The following is a 22,347-nucleotide window of genomic DNA, read 5'->3' as shown; positions in this document are numbered from 1 at the left end:
ATGAAGAAACAAGCATAGATAAGTTAAATAGTCCATATTCCATGCCTTTCCCGGTAATGCTGTCCAACTCTTCCTTCACTGCGTTGACACCCTAATGCTGTGCAATACACCAATGCTGAGCTTGTCAATTTCATCAACTTTACTTCCAACTTCCGCCCTGCCCTTAAATTTACTTGGTCTACTTCTGATACCTCCCTCCCCTTTCTCAGTCTCTGTGTCTCCATCTCTGGAGACAAACTGTTGAACAACATCTGTTATAAACCTACCAATTTCATTGTTTTCTGACTATACCTCTTTCCACCCTGTCTCCCGTAAAAATACTTCTCCCTTTTCTCAGTTCCTTCATCTCCACCTCATCTGTTCCCAGGGTGTGGCTTTTCTTTCCAGGACATCAGAGGTGTCTTCCCCCTCCTTCCACCATTGATGCTGCCCTCACCTGCATGTCCTCCATTTCCAGAACATTCACACTCGCCCTACCTTCCCGCTGTCATAACAGTGATAGAGTTCTTCTTGGCCTTACCTACCATCCAATGAGCTTTCTCATCCAACACATCATTCTCCACAAGTCCCGCCATCTCCAAAGGGATCCTACCATAAACGTATCTTTACCAACTAACCAACCCCCCCGCCCCAGCTTTCGCAGGGATCGCTCCCTCTGTGATTACCTTGTCCATTCTCCCCTCTCCACTAATCTTCTTCCCAGCACTTGTACCTGCAAGCGGCTGAAGTGCTACACCTGCCCATTCATCACCATTCAGGGCCCCAAGCAGTCCTTCCAGGTGAGGCAACATTTCACCTGCGGATTTGCTAGGGCCACCTCTGTGTCCAGTGCTCCCAATGTGATCTCCTCTACAATGGAGAGACGCGTCATAAATTGGGGATTGCTTCGTTGAGCACCTCTGCACCATCCGCCAAAAGTGGAACTTCGCAGTAGCCAGACATCATAATTCCAATTCCCATTCAAATATGTCAGCCCATGGCCTAAAGAGACCACCCTCAGGGTGGAGGAGCAACACCTTATATTCCGCCTGGGTGGTCTCCAAACTCATGGCATAAATATTACTATCTCCTTCCGGTTAAGAGAAAATTCCTTCCCCCTACCCTTGTCTTCTGTTCCCTACTCTGGCCCCTTGCTGCTTCTCACCCGCCTTCTTAGTCCCCTACTCCTTCCCTTTCTCCTATGGCCCATTCTTCTCTTCTAACAAATTGCTTCTTCTCCAGCCCTTCACCTTTCCTACCCACCTAACTAGAACATATCACATTGTAGTTATCCCTTTCCCGTACCTTTTCATTCTGTTGTCTTTCTCCTTCTTTTCCAGTCCTGAAGTGTCTTGGCCTGAAACATCAACTATTCATTTATTTCCATAGATGCTGCCTGACCTGCTGTGTTCCTTCAGCATTTTGTGTCTGTGTTGTTGTGAAGAAATCAAATACTGTTCACGGAATCACTCAGTTTAGCATTAGACCAGTGAAAGGTTCAATAAACATTTCTCTTTTCATCAGCTTTGATTCTCCCTTCACCAGCCCCCATCATTCTCCAGTGTTGAAAAGAAATGATAACTGGTTCAGCTACCATTTTCTTCCTTTAAATTTCTATCTTTGGTTTTAACGTGCAGGCTATTAAATTTTAATAATTTTCAGTTGCCAAGCCACATTTGTTACCATCCATCTGTTCGTACTAATTGTGAAAAGGCAATATTGTCAAACATGTTCCCAGACAAGCAGCTCAGTGCACAGCAGGTATGTGAAGTGGAATTTTCACACGGAAACCATGGCCTCTGATTTCGTAAAGTATCAACGATGAATGGTCTGGCATATGGTTTAGTGTGATAGGAAGCTTGGGTCATTGCCCTACTTGGCTTTAACTCATCTTAATTTATACAATGAAACCTTGCAGCTTAGCATTTTTTCACTGAACTCAAGTAAAATGACAGCAATGATCTATTTAGCTGCTGTTGAGTTGTTTTGTATGGATAGCTTCTCAAACAGTCCAGCACCTTGAGAAGATCTAGTGACCCACCTTTCCTGTTTGATCAATGGTAGCATTGGGATCCAGTTTCCATAGTAATTTGATAAATTAAAGTACATTTTCATCAAATAATACTAATTAGAACATTGTGATTTTTTTGTATTGCAGAATCTTTGTATATTTAAAAAGCTTTATTTAAGAGCAAGGTTGAGCAATAATATTGTTTTCAATTTTGGGTTATGACTTGATGCGTTGGAAACCTTTTGTTTAATTGTTTATTTTCAGAGTTGCTTTCTAGCAATTTGGACGTATTTAATTCATTTTGTTGTAGTTTCTGATGTACTTTTTTTTCCTTTGAATACTAATACTTTGAATATTAGCAAAATATTTGTTGATGCTAAGAATTTTCTGGAAGTTGTCATTTTTATATTTCCAAGACTGAAAAGGGTTGCTCAATTGTTATGAACTGTTTGCTAACAAGTGCACATGTTTTTAGTAAAAGGGTATCTGGAACATCCCCAAAGCAACTTCAGAAGTGTGGACAAATTGATTTCTTTTCTTCCCAAAATAAAAGTTCATATTGAGGATTTGAGAAAGGAATGTAGCTAGCTTTCAGTTTTTCTATCTAACTTGGAGAAGGCACTATTGTTTCCTTTGTACTGACATCCTTGATTTCTTTTTAAATGGGACAATACATTGTGCCAAGTGAAACAGCTATGAAAAATCCTGATAGAAACAGCCAATCTAAATACAGTTAAATTGCTTTGTAGTGCTTTGAATGCTAAAACAGCATTGTGGGTTATCCTTTTTGTGTATGTGGTATAAAGACCAAGGACTTCAAATGCAAGATCTCTATGTGTAATTCAGTGCTGAAATTGACATTCATTTCAGCATGATGTTCCATACTGATGTGTTGCAACTCCCTGCAGTTGTCAGCATGTTCAGCAGATGTTACCTTTGCAGCCAACTTTGCAAGGTATTGTAAACGCTTATCGGTGCATTGAATATTGTTACTAAATGAATGCTACAGTGATGGGAGGAAGTAGGGTGGCGATCCTCAGAGGTCAGAGTGACCTAGATGGGCTAGTGGAAAAATCGTGCCCATCTGGGACATCATCTTTGAGTAGGGACACTCTTTAGAAGCACTCTTGGAAGGTGGTTGCCATAGAGTGAAATCTCTGAATGCTTCCCCTGTAAAGAACCCTGCAGTGCAGGAACAACCAATGTGTGTTCCTCTTTTCTAAATGAAAAGTAGGTACAGTCTCTTAAACAGAATAACATTGAAAAATGGAAAACAGAACATTGAAATGTAGCAGAGATCAACATCCTATAACAATCCTGAGACTATGAAAGAGAGAGAGATCATAACGATAAATTTTATGAACAAAGCAAATGAGAACCTGTATTTGAGGGCGGAACATCAGAGCTCTCAGTGAAGACAATCAATGCAGCTTGAATGTTACACATTTTATATAGCAGAGTTTCAGGGGGAGAAAAGTTAGCTGGTTGTTGTAAGTAATTATTTTTCAAACAAGTGAAGTTGCTGCAGATGAATTTTGCATTTTTTTTTTACTCTGATGTTATCTGGAAGGGAAAGCAATAATGGGGATAAGGAAATCTATACAAAGGCAATTGTGCTAGTTCCAATTCCCTGTCCTCTCCAACATGCAGCATTTTTTTTCTCCAAGTACTTTTTCAGTTCACCATTTGAGGTTAATGATTGAAACTGCTCCCTCTGGCAGTACTTTCCAGATTTCAGTTACTTGTCGCATTAATGCAACAATTTTGGTTGTTTGCCAGTCACCTTTAATTTATTTCTTCTAATTCTTGATCTGTCTGCCAGAGGGAATAGATTTTCTGTCTACTTCACAAGGTATTTTAAACGCTTATAAACTCTTGGTGGTTTTAAATACCTTCATACTTTCCAGGATAAGAGTATTAAGCATATTGGTTTTGATCCCCATGGTTGCTATGCTGAAGCTCTTTCATAGTGCTACCTATTATGTTGGTTTCTGTGTGGACTGCTTTAACTAGACCCTCGTCTTCTCAAATTTGTGACTGCAGTATGGCTGTCAACAGATTTAACTTTCAATGAAAGGAGTTGTTTTCTTTTTAAAAAACTGCAGTTAGACTTGATAACTTTGATAGCTCTAGAGCTAGGCAGCCCAGCTTTATAATGTACTCAGGTGTCTGAGCTTGCAGGTGGGCAGGCCAAAAGCAAAAGTCGCAAAAACTGCCAGCCAAAGAAAGGCGAGAGGTTTATATTTCACAGAGTCACAGACAATCTTTTGAAGTGTGTCTGTAATCTGCCCAAGGATAGGTTGCCACTTTGAGCACTGTTGCCAAAGTTACAGTCTGTAGATTAAGGCCGGAATGGTCTTCTGGCTAATGCATGACATTGCACAAGATTGGCTCTATCTTGCTCTGGAAGGATTGGTTGGAATTGAAGAGCCAACAGCCTTGCATGGTGCCTTTCAAACTCCTGAGATGAAACCCAGAAGTCGGTGGAGGAAGTGACAAATCACAGGAATCCAGTGGAGGCTGGAAAAGCTGTCTTCGTGCTGGCCAGGTTAAGGTTATGGCACTCTTGTAGGGGCCTGTGTTGAGGGAGGTCCAGTAAGGTATGGGGCTTGACAGGGTGAATGAAGAGATGATTTTCTTTGGTTGGGATTATAGTATCAAGGCAAGGGCTTGGCCCTGAATAGCATACCAAGTTCTCATAGCTGAATAGCCAGCTCCTGATCATGAACTAGATTATAATGTTAGCAGCGATTCATCCTATTTGTTAGTGTCATATTTTTGGTTTGGAATCTTTGTGTGATCCACTTACTCTACTTTCTAAAAAGCACGGTTTTCACTTTTATTTTTGTCCTTGAATTTTTACCATAAACAGTATCATTTGGCATTTTTTCAGCTTTATAACATATAGTACATCTGGAAGTCAGCTTTCTGTTTCATTATTCAGGTAGCATAACACTATGACAGTGCCAGTGACATGGGTACGATTCTGCCACTGACTGTAAGGAGTTTGTACTTCTCCCTGTGTCCCCGTGGGTTGACTCCAGGTGCTCAGGTTTCCTCCCACATCCAAATATCTCCAGATTAATAGATTTATTAATCACATGGATGTAATTCAGCAGCTCGGGTTTCTTGGGCTGGAAGAGTCTGTTACTATGCTGAATCGCTAAATAAAATAAAAATAAGTAAATAATTTCTCCATTAGTTAGGTGACAATAATCGAATATTGAAAGACCTAGATAGGGTGAACGTGGAGAGGATATTTCCAAAAGTCAGGGAGTCTAGGAGGAGAGGGCACAGTCTCAGTACAGAAGGATGTCTCTTTAGAACAGAGATGAGGAGGAATTTCTTTAGGCAGGCGGTGGTGTATCTGTGGAATGTATTGCTACAGACAGCTGTAGAGGTCAAGACATTGGGTATATTTAAAGCGGAGGTTAATAGATTCTTGATTTGTAAGGGCGTCAAAAGTTACAGGGAAAAGACTGGAGAATGGGGTTGAGGGGAAAAGTAAATGAGCTATGATTGAATGGCAGAGTGGACTCAATGGGCCAATTGGTCAAGTTCTGTTCCTATGTTTAATGGTCTATTGGGGTCAAATAGTGCCATACCAACCCCCCCCCCTGCACAAAATAGTGCTGCTTTTACCTACTGCAGGCTGACTTTTAATTTATCCTGTATTGATTATCTCCTGAGGTGAGAAGCCAGTAAACAGCATGTATGTGTAAATAAGCAGGCAGCAAAGTATTGTCATTGCTGACTGCTTTAGAAGCATGAGCATGGTTTGGTTTATTCATTGCCATCCCCGATTCTGTTCAGAGGCTGCTCAGTTCAGTCTTCTAATGTTTGTCTTCTGACATATATTGTTAAGTTGTATTTAGCATTTTAAACAAAAAGAGTGTAAACTTTAATTTGACCTAGGTGAATTGCGAATTTGTCTTTATTTTTATATGGTTGGAAGAATTTTGTGTTAGAGTCAGTTTAAAGATTCAAAAGTTGTTATTCGTCTTTTGCACTTTTATTTATTTTTATATCTTGCTGTCGCAAAACAATGGATTTCATGACATACATTATGTTCGTGATAGTAAACCTGATTCTGTTTCTAAATCTATTTGCCTTTGTACTTTACAGCCTGTCTTGAAAGTGGTCAAAATATTTCAAATTTTAGTTACTGAAAAATAAGATATACAGTATGTTATACTGAAATGTTTGCTTCAGGATCAGAAGGAAGGCATCAAGAATGAGTTGTGAATATCTACCTCTTTTTCTCTACATTTTATATATCATGTAAAATTTACTTGAGCAGTGCTGTATGCAAGCATTTGAATTAAGAACAGGAGTGGGCCACTTAGATCCTGTAAATTCTCCATCGTTTAATGGCTGTTCTCATTGTGACCTCAATCCACATTCTTGACTACCCTGGAACTTCTTGTAACATTATCCTTTAAATTTAGTGGACAGAAGATTACTATAGATTTTTGTTATGTACTTGTGCCATATGTCTCCTCCAAATGAGGTGTAAGGTGCTCCTTCCCTCTGCTAGCCAACAGGTCACCTTTGGGCAAGGTGGAGCAGGTCATATGAAGCCATGAGAGCAGGTGGTGGTGGATGGTCATATGAGCAGCTGGTGCCTATCACAACTCTTGGTTACCCGACCACTGACACCAGGCTGGCAATCTCTGAAGAGCATTGGTCATGGCTGGGGTCACCGTGGTGTCTTGTAAAGACACTGCCTAGAAGAAGGCAAAGCACTCGTGTAGAAAAATTTGCCAAGAACAATCATGGTCATGGAAAGACCATGATCACCTGTGTCATACGGCATGGCTCATGACGAATGAATGAACTTATGCAAAAAAAAAATCAAATAGTGTGATAGCTGACAGCTCACTACTTAGAGTTGCTGCATCACTTGAAAACATGCATTTTCATTATTAGTTGATCTCTAGTGATGTGGATTGTGTGAACTTTGAAGTATGAATATGCTATTTTGTTGCTTAAACGGTTTTGTTTAATTTGTCCTGATTGTTAAATAGCTCGGTAGCATTTCCTGTAGCAAAACAACTGTGTACTTATATTTTTAAAAATCTATCTACCTCAATCTTAAAAAATTCAAATACTCTCTTTTCACCATCTTTTGATGAGAATTCCATAATTTCATGATTTTTTGAGAAAACGTCATCACGTGTCTGGCTTAAATGGTCAAACCTCTATCTTTAAACAATGACCCCTAGTTCTCTATTCTCCCACAAGAGAAAACATGTTCTGCACATCCACTATATCAAGTCTCCTTGGAAGGTGATGCAGTTTACTAAGGCAACTGCCATATTTGAAAGAAATCATACACAGTACTCCTTTAAGCTGACTTCGCCAACTATTAACAGTCTGTGACTGCAGTGCTTTAGTGTCTGTCATATATTTCTGGTCATCAGGCAACTCACAAATTATGTTAAAGTAGTACCGGGTGTTCTGCCTAATTCTTAATTAACCCACATTATAACCAGACTGTGTTGTATTTTAACTATCTTGGTTAATATAGTTACCTTTTTTTGCTAAATCACAGATCTCATTCTATCAAATATGGTAAATACTGAGATTCAACAATTTATGTGTTCTGTGATGGTGCTGAAGTTATACTTTGACTACTGTGATGAGTTATATTAAAGAATTAATGTTCAGTAGCATCCATAACCTCACGTTCTGCATTATCTACCCATGAACTGCATACTCAGTAATAAAAGGAAATGAATCTTCATACAGTGTAGCCCAGCTTGGTCTTTCATAATTCTAAATGCTTCAGATAGAAGAAATGGCAATAGTAATTAAAGACTGTATTTCACTGCTTGCAACTTAATTTGTTTAGAAAGAGTTTGCCTGTAGATATCAAACAAAACCACAAGTTGTAATTATATTTGAAACAGCCATTTATTTTAATATTTGTGCCATTTAAATAACAGTTAGCACCTATATTACAAATATATAAATATTTTAAATGTGTATATTTTACCATTTGGAGATTCAATATTATTTCTTTTGACATCCTTCTCAGAGAATTCTGGTATAGTAGTATGAACATCTTTGCATATCTACAGTATAAATTATTCCAATAATGTTTAACTTGCTGTTTTTAACGCCTATAATTTCAGAAGGGGTAGAGTTGAAGGGACATCACTTTTAAAACATAAGACCATAAGACATAGGAGCAGAATGAGGCCATTCAGCCTGTCAATTCTTCTCTCCCTGGCTGATTTATTATCCCTCTTGACCCCATTCTCCTGCCTTCTCCTCATAACCTTTCTCCTGCTGGCTAATCAAGAACCTATCAACCTCCAATTTAAATATACTTAATGATTTGGCCTCCACAGCAGCCTGTGGCAGCTTCATTAACTTTTGGCTAAAGAAATTCCTCCTCATCTCTGTTCTAAATGGATGTCCCTCCATTCTGAGGCTGTACCCTCTATTCTGTTACTCACCCACTATAAGAAATAACCTCCCTACATCCATTCTATCTAGGTGTTTCAATATTCGACAGGTTTCAATGAGATCCTCTCTCGTTCTTCTAAACTAGAGTAAATACTGGCCCAGAGCCATCACATGCTCCTCATACATTTACCCTTTCATTCCCGGAATCTTTTGCGTGAACCTCCTCTGGACCTTCCCCAATGCCAGCATATCTTTTATTGGCCCAAAACTGTTCTAAGTGCATTCTGACCAATGCCTTATAAAGCCTCAGCATTACATCCTTGCCCTTATATACTTTTATTGGTTCTACTTCAATTTAGAAAAATGAATCTTTTCAAAGATAACAGCATTTGTGAATGGGTTCTCTTTATTTAGATAGAATGCATCGCTTATTTTTCAGCATTATTGCTATATAATTTATTCCGAGATTAAAATAATTTGTTCTGGAATTTTATTTAGCATTTGATGGCTTCAGCTGCCTGCAATTTATGTTCCCTTTCATTGATGTTTTAGCCAAATAGCAATTTGCAGAAAGGCTCTGTTCATGTTTACTATTTAATTAAATTTTGTAACTTTGAGCACTTCGTCATTGAAGAGTTTTCACATAGGAATATAGATTATTCATAGAGTCATAGAACACTACAGTACAGAAATAGAGCCTTCAGCCTCATGCTGCTCCTTTAATCAGTCTAGCCCCATTAACCTGTACCCCTACCATAACCCTCCATACAACTCCCATTCACGTACCTATGCAAATTCCTCCTGAATGTTGAAATTGAACCCACATTCACCACTTGTGCTGGCAGCTCATTCCACTCTCTCACCACCCTCTGAGTGTAGAAGTTCCCCTTAAACAGTTCACCCTTCACCCATGACCTCTAGTTGTAGTCTCACCCACACTCACTGGAAAAAGCTCGCTTGCATTTACCTTTCTATACCCCTCATAATTTTGTTTGTGTGTATTAAACCTCCCCTCAATCTTCTATGTACTAGGGAATATAGTCTGAACCTATTCAGCCTTTTCCTATAACATGGATCCTCAAGTGCGAGCAACATCCTTGTAAATTTTCTCTGCACTCTTTCAATCTTATTTACATCTTTCCTGTAGAAGGGTGACCAAACCTGGACACAATACTCCAAATTACTCCTCACAAACGTCTTATATGATTTCAACATAACCTCCCAACTCCTGAACTCAATACATTGATCTATGAATGTATCTTTTAAGATCTTATCTAACCTGTGACACCACTTTCAGGAAATTATGGATCTACATTCCCAGATCCCTCTGTTCTACCACAGTCGTCATTGCCTTCGTGCTCATCATGTAAGACCTACCCTAATTAGTCCTCCCAAAGTACAACATCTCACATTTGTCTGCATTAACTTGCATTTGCTCTATTGCAGCTCATTTATCCAGCTGGTCCAGATCCCACAACAAGCTTTGATGGTCTTCACTGTCCAGTATACCCCCAGTCTTGGTGTCATCTGCAAATTTGCTAATTGAATTTATCATATTATCATCGGGATTGTTGATATAGATGACAGACAACAATGGACCCAGTGATCCCTGTGGCACACAATTAAAGTCACAGGCATCCAATCAGAGGCAACTAACTGTTACCACTGCAACCCATACAAAATGCTGGGGGATGTCTGCAGGTCAGGCAGCATTTTTGGAACTGAATAAATAGTCAATGTTTCCAGCTAAGACCCATCTTCAGGATTGGAAAGAAAGGAGGAAGATGCCAGAATAAAAAGGTGGGGAGCTGGGTAAGGAGGATCAGCTAGAAGTTGATAGGTGAAGGCAGGTTGGTTGGAAAGGTAAAGGGCTGGAGAAGAAGGAATTTGGTAGGTGAGGAGAGTGGACCATGGGAGAAAGGGAAGGAGAGGCTCCAGGGGGAGGTATTAGGCAGGTGAGGCGAAGATATTAGCGGCCAGAGTGGGGAATACAAGAAGAGAATAGGGGGAGGGATTTTTTTTTACCAGAAGGAGAATTGGATGTTCATGCTATCAGGTTGCAGGCTACTTAGATGGAATATGATATGTTGCTCCTCATACCCTGACAGTGGCCTTAATGGTCCAACGTGTCGAAATGGAAATTAAAATGTTTGGCCACCAGGAAATTCCTCTTCTGGCAACCAGTCTGGAGGCGCTCAACAAATCAGTCTGCTAATTTACACTGGGTCTCATCAATGTAGAAGAGGCCAAATCAGGAACACCAGATACAATAGACGACCCCAATAGATTTGTAGGTGAAATGTTGCCTCACCTGGAAGGATTGTTTGGGGCCCTGTATGGAGGTAAATGGGCAAGTGTAGTGTATCTGTCATTTGCGTGGACATGTGCCAGAAGGGAAATTAGTGGGGAGGACAAATGAACAAGACAATCACGGAAGAATCAATCCCTATGAAAAGCAGAGAGTGGGAGGAGGGAGGTAAAATGTGTTTGTTTGTAGGATGCCGTTGAAGACGGTGGAAGTTGCAGAGTATGATGTGTTGGATGCGGAGACTTAGGGTGGTCGGTAAGAACAAGAACTCTATCCTTGTTTGAGGCGTTCCTTTCCAGGACATGAAATGTCCTCCTTCAAAGAATGGAGTTTCCTTTTCTCCACCATTGATGCTGCCCTCACTTGAATCTCCTCCACTTCCCAGACTTCTGCCCTCACTCCATCTTCCCACCACCTTTACAGAGATATTCCTCTTGTCCTCACCTACCTCCCCACAAGCTTCCACATCAAACGCATCATTCTCCACAACTTTCTTTTTCTTCATTAGGATTCTTCCACTAAACGTAGCTCCTCCCTCACTTTCTGCAGGGATCACTCCCTCCATGATTCCCTTGTCCATTCGTCCCTGCCAACTATTTTCCCTCCTGACACATATCCCTGCAAGTTACAGATATGCTACACTTGCCCATTTACCACCTCCTCCTTTACCTTCATGGCTCCAAACAGTCCTTCCAAGTGAGGCAACACTTCAACTGCAAATCCATTGGTATCATCTATTGTATTTGGAGCTCCTGGTGCAGCCACTGCGTTGGTGAAACCCGACGTAAATTGAGGGACGGCTTTGTCGAGCACCTCTTGTCCATCCTACAAAAGTGTAATTTCTCAGTGGCTAAACATTTTAATTACTATTCCCATTCCCATTCTAACATGTCAGTTCATCAAAACCTCTTTTGCCATGATGAGGCCACTCTCAGGGTGGAAAAGCAACACCTAATATTTTAGGTAGCCTCCAACCTGATGGCATGAATATCCATTTCTCCTATCTAAAAGAAAAATTATCTCCTGCTTCTCTCCTTCTATTCCTCACTCTGGCTTCTTGCCTCTTTTCACCTGCATATCACCTCCTAGTGGCCCTCCAACTTCTCTTTCTCCCAAGGTCCACCCTCCTCTCCTATTAGATTTCTTCTTCTCCAACCCTTTACCTTTCCCATCCACCTGGCTTCACCTATCATCTTCTCACTGGTCCTCATTCCCCTCCCCTCACCTTTTTATTCTGTAGTCTTTTCCCCTTGCTTTCCAGTCCTGAAGAAAGGTCTTGGCCTGAAACATTGACGGTCTATCCATTTCCATGGATGTTCCCTTACCTGCTGAGTTCCTTCAGCATTTTGTGTGTCTTGCTCTGCATTTCCAGCATCAACAGAATCTCGCTCATTTATCATATACTACCACTCTCTGGCTTCTCCTGCGAAGCCAGTATCTTCCAATTTACTATCTGATCCTGAATGCCAGTGACTAAACATTTTTGACCAACCTCCCATGTGGGACCTTGTGAAAGTCCATGTAGACAACATCCACTGCCTTGTCTTCATCAACCTTTCCAGTGATTTCCTCAAAACTCTAAAAGCTCGGTTAGACATGACCTACTATGCAAAAAGCCATGTTGATTATCCCTGATCAATCCTCTATCCAAATACTTATATACCCCGTCCCTTATAATACTTTCCAATAACTTTCCTATTACTGATGTCAGGTTCACTGGCCTTTAATTCCCTAGTTTATTCTTTGAGCCTTTCTTAAACAACGGAGCAATGTTAGCTACCCTCCGGCACCTTATCTGTGGCCGAGGGTGTTTTGAACGTCTCTTCTAGTGTCCCTGCAATTTCTGCACTAGCCTCCCATGGTGTCCGAGGGAACACTTTGTCAGGGCCTGGGATTTATCCATCCTAATTTGCCTCAAGGCAGCAAACCTGTAATCTGTATAGGGTCCATGACCTCACTGCTCCTTTGCCTTACTTCTATAGACTCTGTCTCTCCTGAGTAAATACATATGCAAAAAGTGCATTTTCAGCTCCACACAGTTTACCACTCTGATCTCCCAGAAGACCAATTTTATCCCTTGCTATTCTTTTGCTGTTACTATACCTGTAGAAGCCCCAAGGATTCTCCTTCACCTTGACTGTTAGAGCAACCTTGTGCCACCTTTTAGCCCTCCTGATTTCTTTCTGAAACATTCTCTTGCATTTCTTGTACTACTCAAGTACTTAATTTGTTCCTACCTGCTAGGCACCTCCTTTTTCTTAACAAGGGCCTCAATATCTCTCAAACACCAAGGTTCCCTGAACCTATTATCCTTGCCTTTTATTCTGACAGGAACATGCAAACTCTGTACTCTTCAAAATTTAACTTTTGAAGGCCTCCCACTTACCAAGTACAGCTTTGCCAGAAAACAACCGAGCCCAATCCAGATTTGCCAGATCCTTTATGATACCATCAGAATTGGCCTTTCTCCAATTGAGAAAATCTTCCGGGGACCAGGCCTATCTTTTTGCATATTTACTTTGAAACTAATGGCATTATGACCACTGGATGCAAAAAGTTCTCCATCACAAATTTCTGTCACCTGCCCTGTCTCATTTCCTAAGAGGAGATCTAGTATCACACTCCATAGTTTGGACTTCTATGTACTGATTAAGGAAACTTCCCTAAACACATTTGACAACTCTTTCCCATCAAGCCCTTTTGTAGTATTGGAGTCCTAGTCATATGTGGAAGGTTAAAGTCACCTGCTATCACATCTCTGTGTTTCTTGTAACAGCTTATGATCTCTCCACAAATTTGCTCCTCTAAATCCTGCAGACTGTTAGTGTGGCCATATCTTTCTTATTCCTCAGTTCTACCCATAGAGCCTCACTAGACATCAGTCCTGTCTGAGTACTCACAGTAAATAGGCAAGACTTGGTTGGATATAGTTTTGATGCAGGCAAATGGGATTATGGAAAGTAGCAAGAAGGTCAGCATGGGCATAGTGGGCTAAATGACATGTTTGCTCTATAGCTCTCTCTCAGTAGTTTCATGAAACATATCTACTGTTGCTTGTTGTAATTTCATTTAAACTCATTCTTTAATTGATTCCAGTGTAAACAGTAGCTGAAGCATGTTCTTTACTGTAATCCTGGTTTGGACAGATGTGATATATCATCATTTTCTGTATTCGTGATTGATACAAGTTTTTGCCTGATATTTATTAGCTTTTTAAGCTGACAGATGTTTAAAGAAATGATAGAGCAATATGCTGTTTATGATCCTAGAAAATCTGTTCTCATCAGGTGGGTTGCTTTGGGGGTTGTATTGAATTGGTATATTTTTGTCACCTGCTCCAAGATGCATTGAAAAGGTTTTGTTTGTGTGTTGCCCAGTCAGATCATTCCATATATAAATACATGAAGGTAATGAAAAGGAAAACAGAAAGCCGAATAGTGTTATTTTTATTAATCAGAGTAAAGTAAAATTTCTTTTGATAGTAATTTTCTTCATAGAGCTGCTTGTAGCCTTTTTTTTAGAATTTTATTATCAAGTAATATTTAATCTTAACTGTAGACTCATTAGTTATATAACTGTGAGAACTAGAAAACCTGTGACAGTTAGTAGGAGAGCTGGAAATCTCAACAAAAGTGTATCCACTTTCTTTAGTAGAGGTTGAAATATATTGCCAGCAGATGCAGATAAATCTTTGCCCTATGTACACATGCTATTTCATTTAAAAAATTAAAATTCAGAGATGGAAATCTGAATTTTCTCCTGCATTTATTTAATTTCATAAATTGCATTACAACTCCATTGTGGTTCCAAGCTAAGATACTTTCCAAACAATTTTTTATGGTCAAAATAATTATTTTTCCTGTTGACATGAATGGTTGCAATATTTACTTAACTACCATAGGATTATTTGAAGTTGGTTAGTTTAATTCGGTTGTTTATACTTAATTTGAATATCAGCTATGAGGAACGAGCTCGATATCTGGAAACAATTGTACAACACCACCAAGAACCAACTACTTTCGAGGATTTTGCTGCGCAAGTCTTCTGTCCGGCTCCTTGCCATCATTTACCATCTGATTCAGGTAACAGCAAATATTTTTGAATTCATTATTAAATATCCATAACAGTTGAATATTAGTTGGAGTTATATATTCAATCTGTAGCATTTGATTACTAAACATAATATTGATACTTTAATTTCAAGCACTTTTTTAATTAAATTGTATTGAGTCTACAATAACTAACAACTAGATTGGTATCTAGAGTTTATTATGGATTTGTAAAACAATGTATGTCTGGACTTTCGTAGGCAAGAGAAATTGTTCTTTCTGAAAAAATACTTCTTTTTCATTTTTCAAAAGGATTTCATTTTATTTTAAACTGGATGAGTAAGATTCAAATATACCCTTTAAAATATTGTTTAAAAATTGTAGCTCGTGTTATAGTGCAAAATACATAACAGACCTTTTTTAAACAGTACGAATTAAGATTTATTCCGTGGTGGTCCTTCATAAATTATACTGGCTTTCTGGTTGTATTGATATTAAACAGCCTTTTCAACCTATTTTGTTATTTGTAGAAATGGCAAACTCAGAGCTTTCCTGAACTGTGCAAATCAACGTTGTATCAAAGTGATTATTTTCATTGTTTTATTTTCCCCTTTAGATCATTAATTGTCAGTTCTGTAAGTCCAAGGTAAGATTCAGTGAGAGAGCTTACATTCAGGTGACTTCTTACCAGAGCACTAAACACTTAACAGTTTAAATCAATCCTCTTGATGCTTTCTTCACACTAAAATCCCACGTGCTTTAAATACTACCTTCAACTATAGTTTACTAACCAGGCCTGCACGTCAAACTAACCTTTCAACGTTGAAATATATTTAATAAGCCAGGCTGATACGGATAAATAACACCTCTCTTCTTTTATTTCCCTCTTGCATGAACCAGAAGCAGTAGCATTAATGTATGTACAGTATGTACTGTTTGGCTCTAATGTCAGCAGTAAGTATGCAACATGTAAATTAAGTTTTAGTTGCTATAAAATCTGGGATGAGGTTTGTAACTGGAACAATGTTTAAGTTGAATATCTTACCATCTTTTTCAACAGCTCTGATTATATATTAAAAAAAATCAATTGCTTCCTCCTTTGTTCTCAGTTTATTTTCTTAATTAAATTTGATGAATTGTGGTTTCTTCAAGTTGTTGAACTTGATTATATGGAGAAATTGTTAATCATTGATTAAAATCACCTAAATCTAGCATCCACTGAGCTAACAAACACATCTTCAATTAAGTTAGCTCTCACAAATTGTAATTTTTCCGAAGTTTCTATATTGTGTTTAATAACATATACACCTTTATAATAAAAATACAAAGGTGAAAATATTGAAAGTTCTTATTTCATTGAAATACAAAAATCATTTTCAGGTTAATAGGCAAAGGAACTTTGGGGAAACACAACTGTACTTTATTTCATTGGCCATAATAAGAAAATACCTCACTTGTGTCTTTTATTTATACTTTTTAAAGTAAAAGCAGCTATTCCTTAAAAGGTTTTGAAATCAATGTAAACGTGAATGAGGAACCATTCAGAATACAGTTTTTTTTTAATCACGTGGTTACAAAGTTGCATAATCATATTGGTGAACTATATACTTATACTCACTTCAAAATGAAACACTTTTCATTTTAACATTGGTTAGAAAACGTGAGTTGAGGCTAGTTTGATAATTGTTATATTGTCTAATTAGAACATGAAACCTAGAACAGTCCAGCACAGGAACAGGTCCTTCGGCCCACAGTGTTGTGCCAAACCAGCTAAAAATTAATTTTTTTTTAAACCCCAGAAAACTAATCCCTCTTACCTGTACAATGTCCATATCCCTCTGTCTTCCTCAAGTTCACGTTCTAAACATCTCCTAAAAGCCTCTGATGTATTTGCCTCTACCACCATTCCAGGCAGCACATTTCAGGCATCCAGAATGCTGAGTAAAAAAAACTTACCCCTCACATCCCTTTTGAATCTCGCCCCTCTCATCTTCAATGCGTGCCTTCTGGTATTAGACATTTCTACCCTGGGGAACAGATACTCCCTGATTACCCTATCTATACCTTTCATAATCTTATAAACCTTTATCAGATCTCCCTTGGCCTCCTCTGCTCCAAAGAAAACAACCCAAGTTTGTACAGACTTTCATGATAGCACATGCCCTCTCAACCAGGCTGCATCCTGGTAAACCTCTTTTGCACCCTCTAAAAAGCCTGAAGGTCCTTCCTATAGCGGGAAGACCTGAACTGTATGCAAAATTCCAGGCTGCCTAACCAGAGTTTTATAAAGTTGCAACATAACATCTGGCTTTTAAATTCAATGCCTCGACTAATAAAAGCAAGCATTTGGTAAGATTTCTTAACCTATCGGCCTGTGTAGCCACTTTCATGGAGAATTAACTTGGACCCCAAGATCTCTCTGATCAGCAACACTGTTAAGGGTCTTGCCCATAACGATGTACTGTCTCCTTGCATTTTCCCTACCAAAGTGCAACACCTCACATTTATCTGGGTTATCCTCCATCTGCCATTTCTCTGCCCATACCTGCAATTGATTTATGTCTTTGCCAGTCTTCTACATTATCCACGGTGTCACCGTCTTGGTATCATCTGCAAACTTACTAACACTCATCTGCATTTTCATCCAGGTCATATATATACATCACAAACAGAAGAGATCTCTGCAAAGCTCTGCTAATTATAGACCTCCAGCTCAAATAAGTCCCTTCAACCACTGCCCTTTGTCTTCTATGTGCAAGCCAGTTCTGAATCCAAGCAGTCAATTTGCCGAGGACCTCATGCATCCTAATTTTCTGGATTAGCCTCCCAAGAGGGACTTTGTCAATGGCCTTACTAAAGTCCATGTTGACAACGTCCACAGCTCTACCTTCATCAATCTCTCTTGGCACCTTGTCAAAAAACTCATTCAAGTTGATAAGACACGACTTGCCCCGCACAAAGCCACGCTGGCTCTCCCTAATTAGGCAGTGGGTTTCCAAATGCTCATATATCCTATCCCTAAGAATTTTCTCCAGTAATTTCCCTACAACTGATGTGAGACTCACAGGCCTATAGTTTCCAGGATGTTCCCTTGTTCTCTTTTTTAAATAGAGGTAACAACATTAGCTACTAGCCAGTCCTCCGGGATCTTGTCTGTGCCTAGAGAGGACACGAAGATACTGCTCAAGGTCCCGTAAACCCCATCTGCACTTTAATATTCACTAGGAGCCCCAACACTTCCTCCTCCTTGACATATTTATGCACATAGCGCTGATCTCCTGGTCCTCTGTCCTTTTCCTTTGTAAATAGTGAAGCAAAGGACTCATTAGGTACCTCACTCACATTCTACACATCCAAACAAATGTCCTCCTCTTTATCCTTGAGTGGTCCTGCCCTCTCCCTAGTTATCCTCTTGCTCTTAATTTATGTATAGAATTTTTTTTTGCCCTTAACTCCAAGTGGAGTCATCGGGACGCCAACATAGCGTTTTTTTTTAGCAGGCTTTCTCATTTTTACAAGGCCGAGTTGCACGAAAGCATGCAAGGGAGCCGGATGGATTCGAACTCAGGAACCTTCGCTACCACTATGCCACCAGCTGGCTATGTATAGAATGCCTTGGTGTTTTCCTTAATCCTACTTGCCAAAGACTTTTCATGGCCTCTCCGACTTTTCTAATTCCCCCTTAGTTCTTTTCTGGCTTCTTTATAATCCTCATGTGCTTTGTTTGATCCTAACTTTTGAAGCTTTACGTACTTTTCCTTTTTCTTCTTGACTAAATCAGTACCTCTGGACGTCCAAGGTTCTCTTATCTTTCCATCCCTGCCTTCCCTTCTAACAGGAACATACTTTTCCTGTACACCGTGCAATTGATCTTTAAACACCCTCCACATGACTGATGTGGACTCGCCAGAAAAAATGGTGTTCTCATTAAACTCTTCTTAGTTCCTGCCTAATGCCCTTGAAATTTGTCCATCTCCAATTTAAGACTCTCCTACAAGCATCTATCCTTATCTATAGCTATCCTGGAAGTTAAGGAGTTGTGGTCACTCTTCCCTAACTGCTCACCCACTGAATGGTCAGTCACCTGGCCAGGCTCATTACCCAACACCAAGTCCAATACAGACCCTCCTTTCATTGGACCATCTAGATACTGATTTTAAGAAACCCTCCTGGATACACTTAACAAATTTTGTCCCATCTAATCCCCTTGCACTAAGAAGTTTTCATTTATATAAGGGAAGTTGAAATCCCCCATGACAGCAACCCTATTAATTTTACACAGTTCCTTAATCTGTTTACATATTTGTTTCTCAATGTCCCGGTGACCATGGGGGGGGGGAGGGGGGAAGGTCTGTATTACAATCCCATCAGTGTGATTGCACCGTTCCTATTCCTGTTCTACCCAAATGGATTCGGTGTCTAAACCCTCCGTTAGGTCTCCATTCTGTGCAGCTGTGATATAGTCCCTGATTAGTCATACAGCTCTTCCCGCCCCACCACCCCCAACTTTACCTCCGTCTCGTATCTTATCTAAAACTCCGAAAACCTGGTATGTTAATCACTCATTCCTGCCCCTCTCTCAGCCAAGACTCTGTAATGGCCGCAACATCGTAGTTCCACATACTGATCCATGCTCCAAGTTAATCACCTTTGCCTATAATACTCCTAGCATTAAAATATACACACTTCAAGCTATCTGACACATCGTACCTGTTTTTCTGATTTTGCCTTTCAGTACTTTCCCTGACATCTATTTTCCTGATAAATTATTAATTGCCATGGAAAGTGAGCCAATCTATAGTAGTTTGACTATTAAGTTAGAACTATACTTCTACCCAACTAAAATTCAATGCAGCAATTATGCTTTCTTTTAATGGATTCAAAAATATTTAAAATTGCCTTTAATTTTCTAAAGGACAAACTACAGGTTAATACAAGCATAAAGTGTTAAGCTACACTTTTTTTTAAAAAAGAAAATTATAAATGTTTTCATTGAGGACTTGTTGCAAACTCTGACTTTCATCACTGACAGAAATATTATTGATCTGAAGACACTTCTGCTTTTTTTATAATTAGTGGGATAACCAAAATACTGTAAATGCTCAATATTACTCAACTTATTTTATAATTTTTTGTATTGCTTCTTGTAAAGCTGCAAAATATCATTAAAATTCTCCTTTCCCTTCAATGTAGAGTCAGATACACAATTTAGCCCATTTGCAAAAGGGTCACAGTTGACAAGGATGTAAAGGAGTGCACTGAAACTATATTGTTTATTTGCCAATTTGGAATGATTACCATGAAGAACTAATCAAAGGCTGCTATCATGATTTCAATATAATTGTGTATCTAGTAACTGGAGTTTAAAAGCGAACATCTTGTTTGAAATCATACTATCATTTCCAATATTTGTCAGTTTTTTTCTTTAAATGAATGCTGTGCAGCATGTTTAACAGAAAATTGAAAAGGGTTATTTTAACTTTTATTCAAAGGAAATAGTCAATCATTGGTTCAAGTACAGTTAGGTGGTTAGTACTAGATCAGAAAATTCAGAGCCATGACACTCTTGAATGATTAGCTTCCATTTTTTAAATTATTAAATCTCATATCTTCCTTCCACCCTGGATAATATCTTTGAAAATATAATGCAGTCAATTTCAGTGTCAGCTCTAGGGTGTGACTGAAAGAGGAATTGCATGATGGGGGTAGAGCCAAATTCTCAATATTTTTCCCTGCCATGTTCTGAATTCTACCTTGAAGTCAGTAGCTTCTATTGATGTTCCACTGATGCTGGCACCAATTCCCCTCTCTGTATATTTGTATAAAACAGTAATTTGAAATGTGTTGGTCTTGATTGTGAATAGCAAGAATGTTTCTAGCTGTCAGATTACAATTGCAAGGAATAATTTTATCCTGGCCCAATTGCATGCTCTACTAACATGCCAAGAGTTAGAAATTCGGATTAGGAATTCGGAATGAGAGTTTCTTGTTATTTTTCTTTCTCTTGCCTCCCATTCAAGGACAATGAAGTTGATTTTACTGACTCCAACCTATCAGGGGTTAATTGGTGCAGACCATACTAGGGGCTCTGTTGCTCAAGTAAAATTTGGTGACTTATCAGAGTTTGTATATAACTAATCTATCAACGGATCACTTTTAAAGTTTTCAGTAGCTGAAATAGTTAACAGATTTGAAATATATATTTTGTGCTTTGGTGGCTTGAACATATCAAACCAAGTGGTACAATCTTTTCAAGATCATTTTTGCAGTAGTACACAAAATATGCTTTAAAAATTACTCCATGTAACTTTATTTCTAGTCGTTTAATTTTATTGTTGGAAATAAAATGCAAAAAAGTGAGATTTTTAATTTTGATCTTTAAATCTTTAGTGATTCTTAGTCAATTTGTTTCTTTATTTAAAAATTTCTTTCCCTTTTGTGATCACTCTGCAAATACACTTGTATTGACTTATTGATGAGTTGAGATAATTTGATAGCAATAAATTTTATGAAATGTTGCTATTTTCTGGCATACATCATGTGTCACTGATTTTCATCCTTGCAGGGAAGAGAAATGGCTGAATTTTAACTAATTTGTGAAAGTTTTTCCTACCTTCTTTAAACAATTCAAAATTCTTAATGTTTGACAGCTGATATTTTTTTTTTTGCCTTTTTACTTAAGTTTACTACCTATAGTTGAAGGTTGTAATCATATGTAAAGGGATGGTTGAGATTAGGATATAATTCTATTATTCTACCTTGAATATATCATCAATTGTGAATCTACGGGCAACCTTCTGAGGCAGAAAATTCCAAATATTTAGTACCTTTTCAAATCAAGTTAGTGTTGTGACTCCTACTCTAGACCCCTCAGCCGAAGAATCTCATTGTATTTTACAAGATTATAAAACGGGTACTGTCATGGGGAAAGGGAGAGAGAAAACGCATGTCAGGTGAAATTGAACTGGAACTAGTCTGCTATCTCTGCACTGAGCAAAATTAGATGAGGTTGATCAGGATGACGTTATTTTATCTGGTAATTCTTCAGTGAGGTCAGGCACCATACTTCTGATATCTTGGTCCAGAATAGCCTTAAAAAGGAGGTGAAGCTGGAGGCTAAGCTTCTTTCAGAGAAATGTGTTTGGAAAGAGTTTAAAAACATTGTCAAGTTAATTAGAATATATATTATAAAAAAGTTTAGCATGAGAATGGAAACTAGCGTGATTTGACAGAGGATGGGGCAGTTGACATCCAAATAGTTGCAGCATGTAGTGGGACTGTGAGGAAGAGTAGGTGGTTGGTAGGGCAAAATTGCAGTCAGTGGGAAAGATTGAAGTGTGTCTTTAAATTAAATTATGGGGAGCGTGGTTTCAATAGATTGGAAAAGTGAGGATAAAGTAAATGGTAGGAACATTTAGGAAAGTCTCCTGAATAAATAAAAAATAAAAACATTTGGAAAGGAATAAGAATTCAATTTGTGGTAAAATGGAGGCAAAGCCAAAAAGGATGAAGAATACAGAACTGAAAGTGCTGTCTTTGAATGCACACAATATACAGAATCAGGCAGATGATCTTATAGGAAATTG

General features: G+C 38.7%; 1 protein-coding gene across 9 annotated transcripts in view; it reads left to right on the top strand.

Moving 5' to 3' along the window:
• The window catches only part of ralgapa1 (Ral GTPase activating protein catalytic subunit alpha 1), a 220,530-nt gene that overhangs the window by 180,129 nt on the left and 18,054 nt on the right, over positions 1–22,347 (top strand). For 8 of the 9 annotated variants that reach the window (XM_063049877.1, XM_063049870.1, XM_063049896.1 and 5 more), the window contains one exon: positions 14,670–14,794. In XM_063049877.1, coding sequence (XP_062905947.1) covers positions 14,670–14,794 — 125 coding nt within the window. Of the gene's footprint in view, positions 1–14,669; positions 14,795–15,377; positions 15,408–22,347 lie in introns of all 9 variants that reach the window. The other variant, XM_063049902.1, reaches the window with a different exon arrangement.

Source organism: Mobula hypostoma, chromosome 1, assembly GCF_963921235.1.
Source record: "Mobula hypostoma chromosome 1, sMobHyp1.1, whole genome shotgun sequence".
Classification (NCBI taxonomy): Eukaryota; Metazoa; Chordata; class Chondrichthyes; order Myliobatiformes; family Myliobatidae; genus Mobula; species Mobula hypostoma.
The sequence above is the reverse complement of the archived record's forward strand: the minus strand, read 5'-3'. Positions and strand labels throughout refer to the sequence as shown.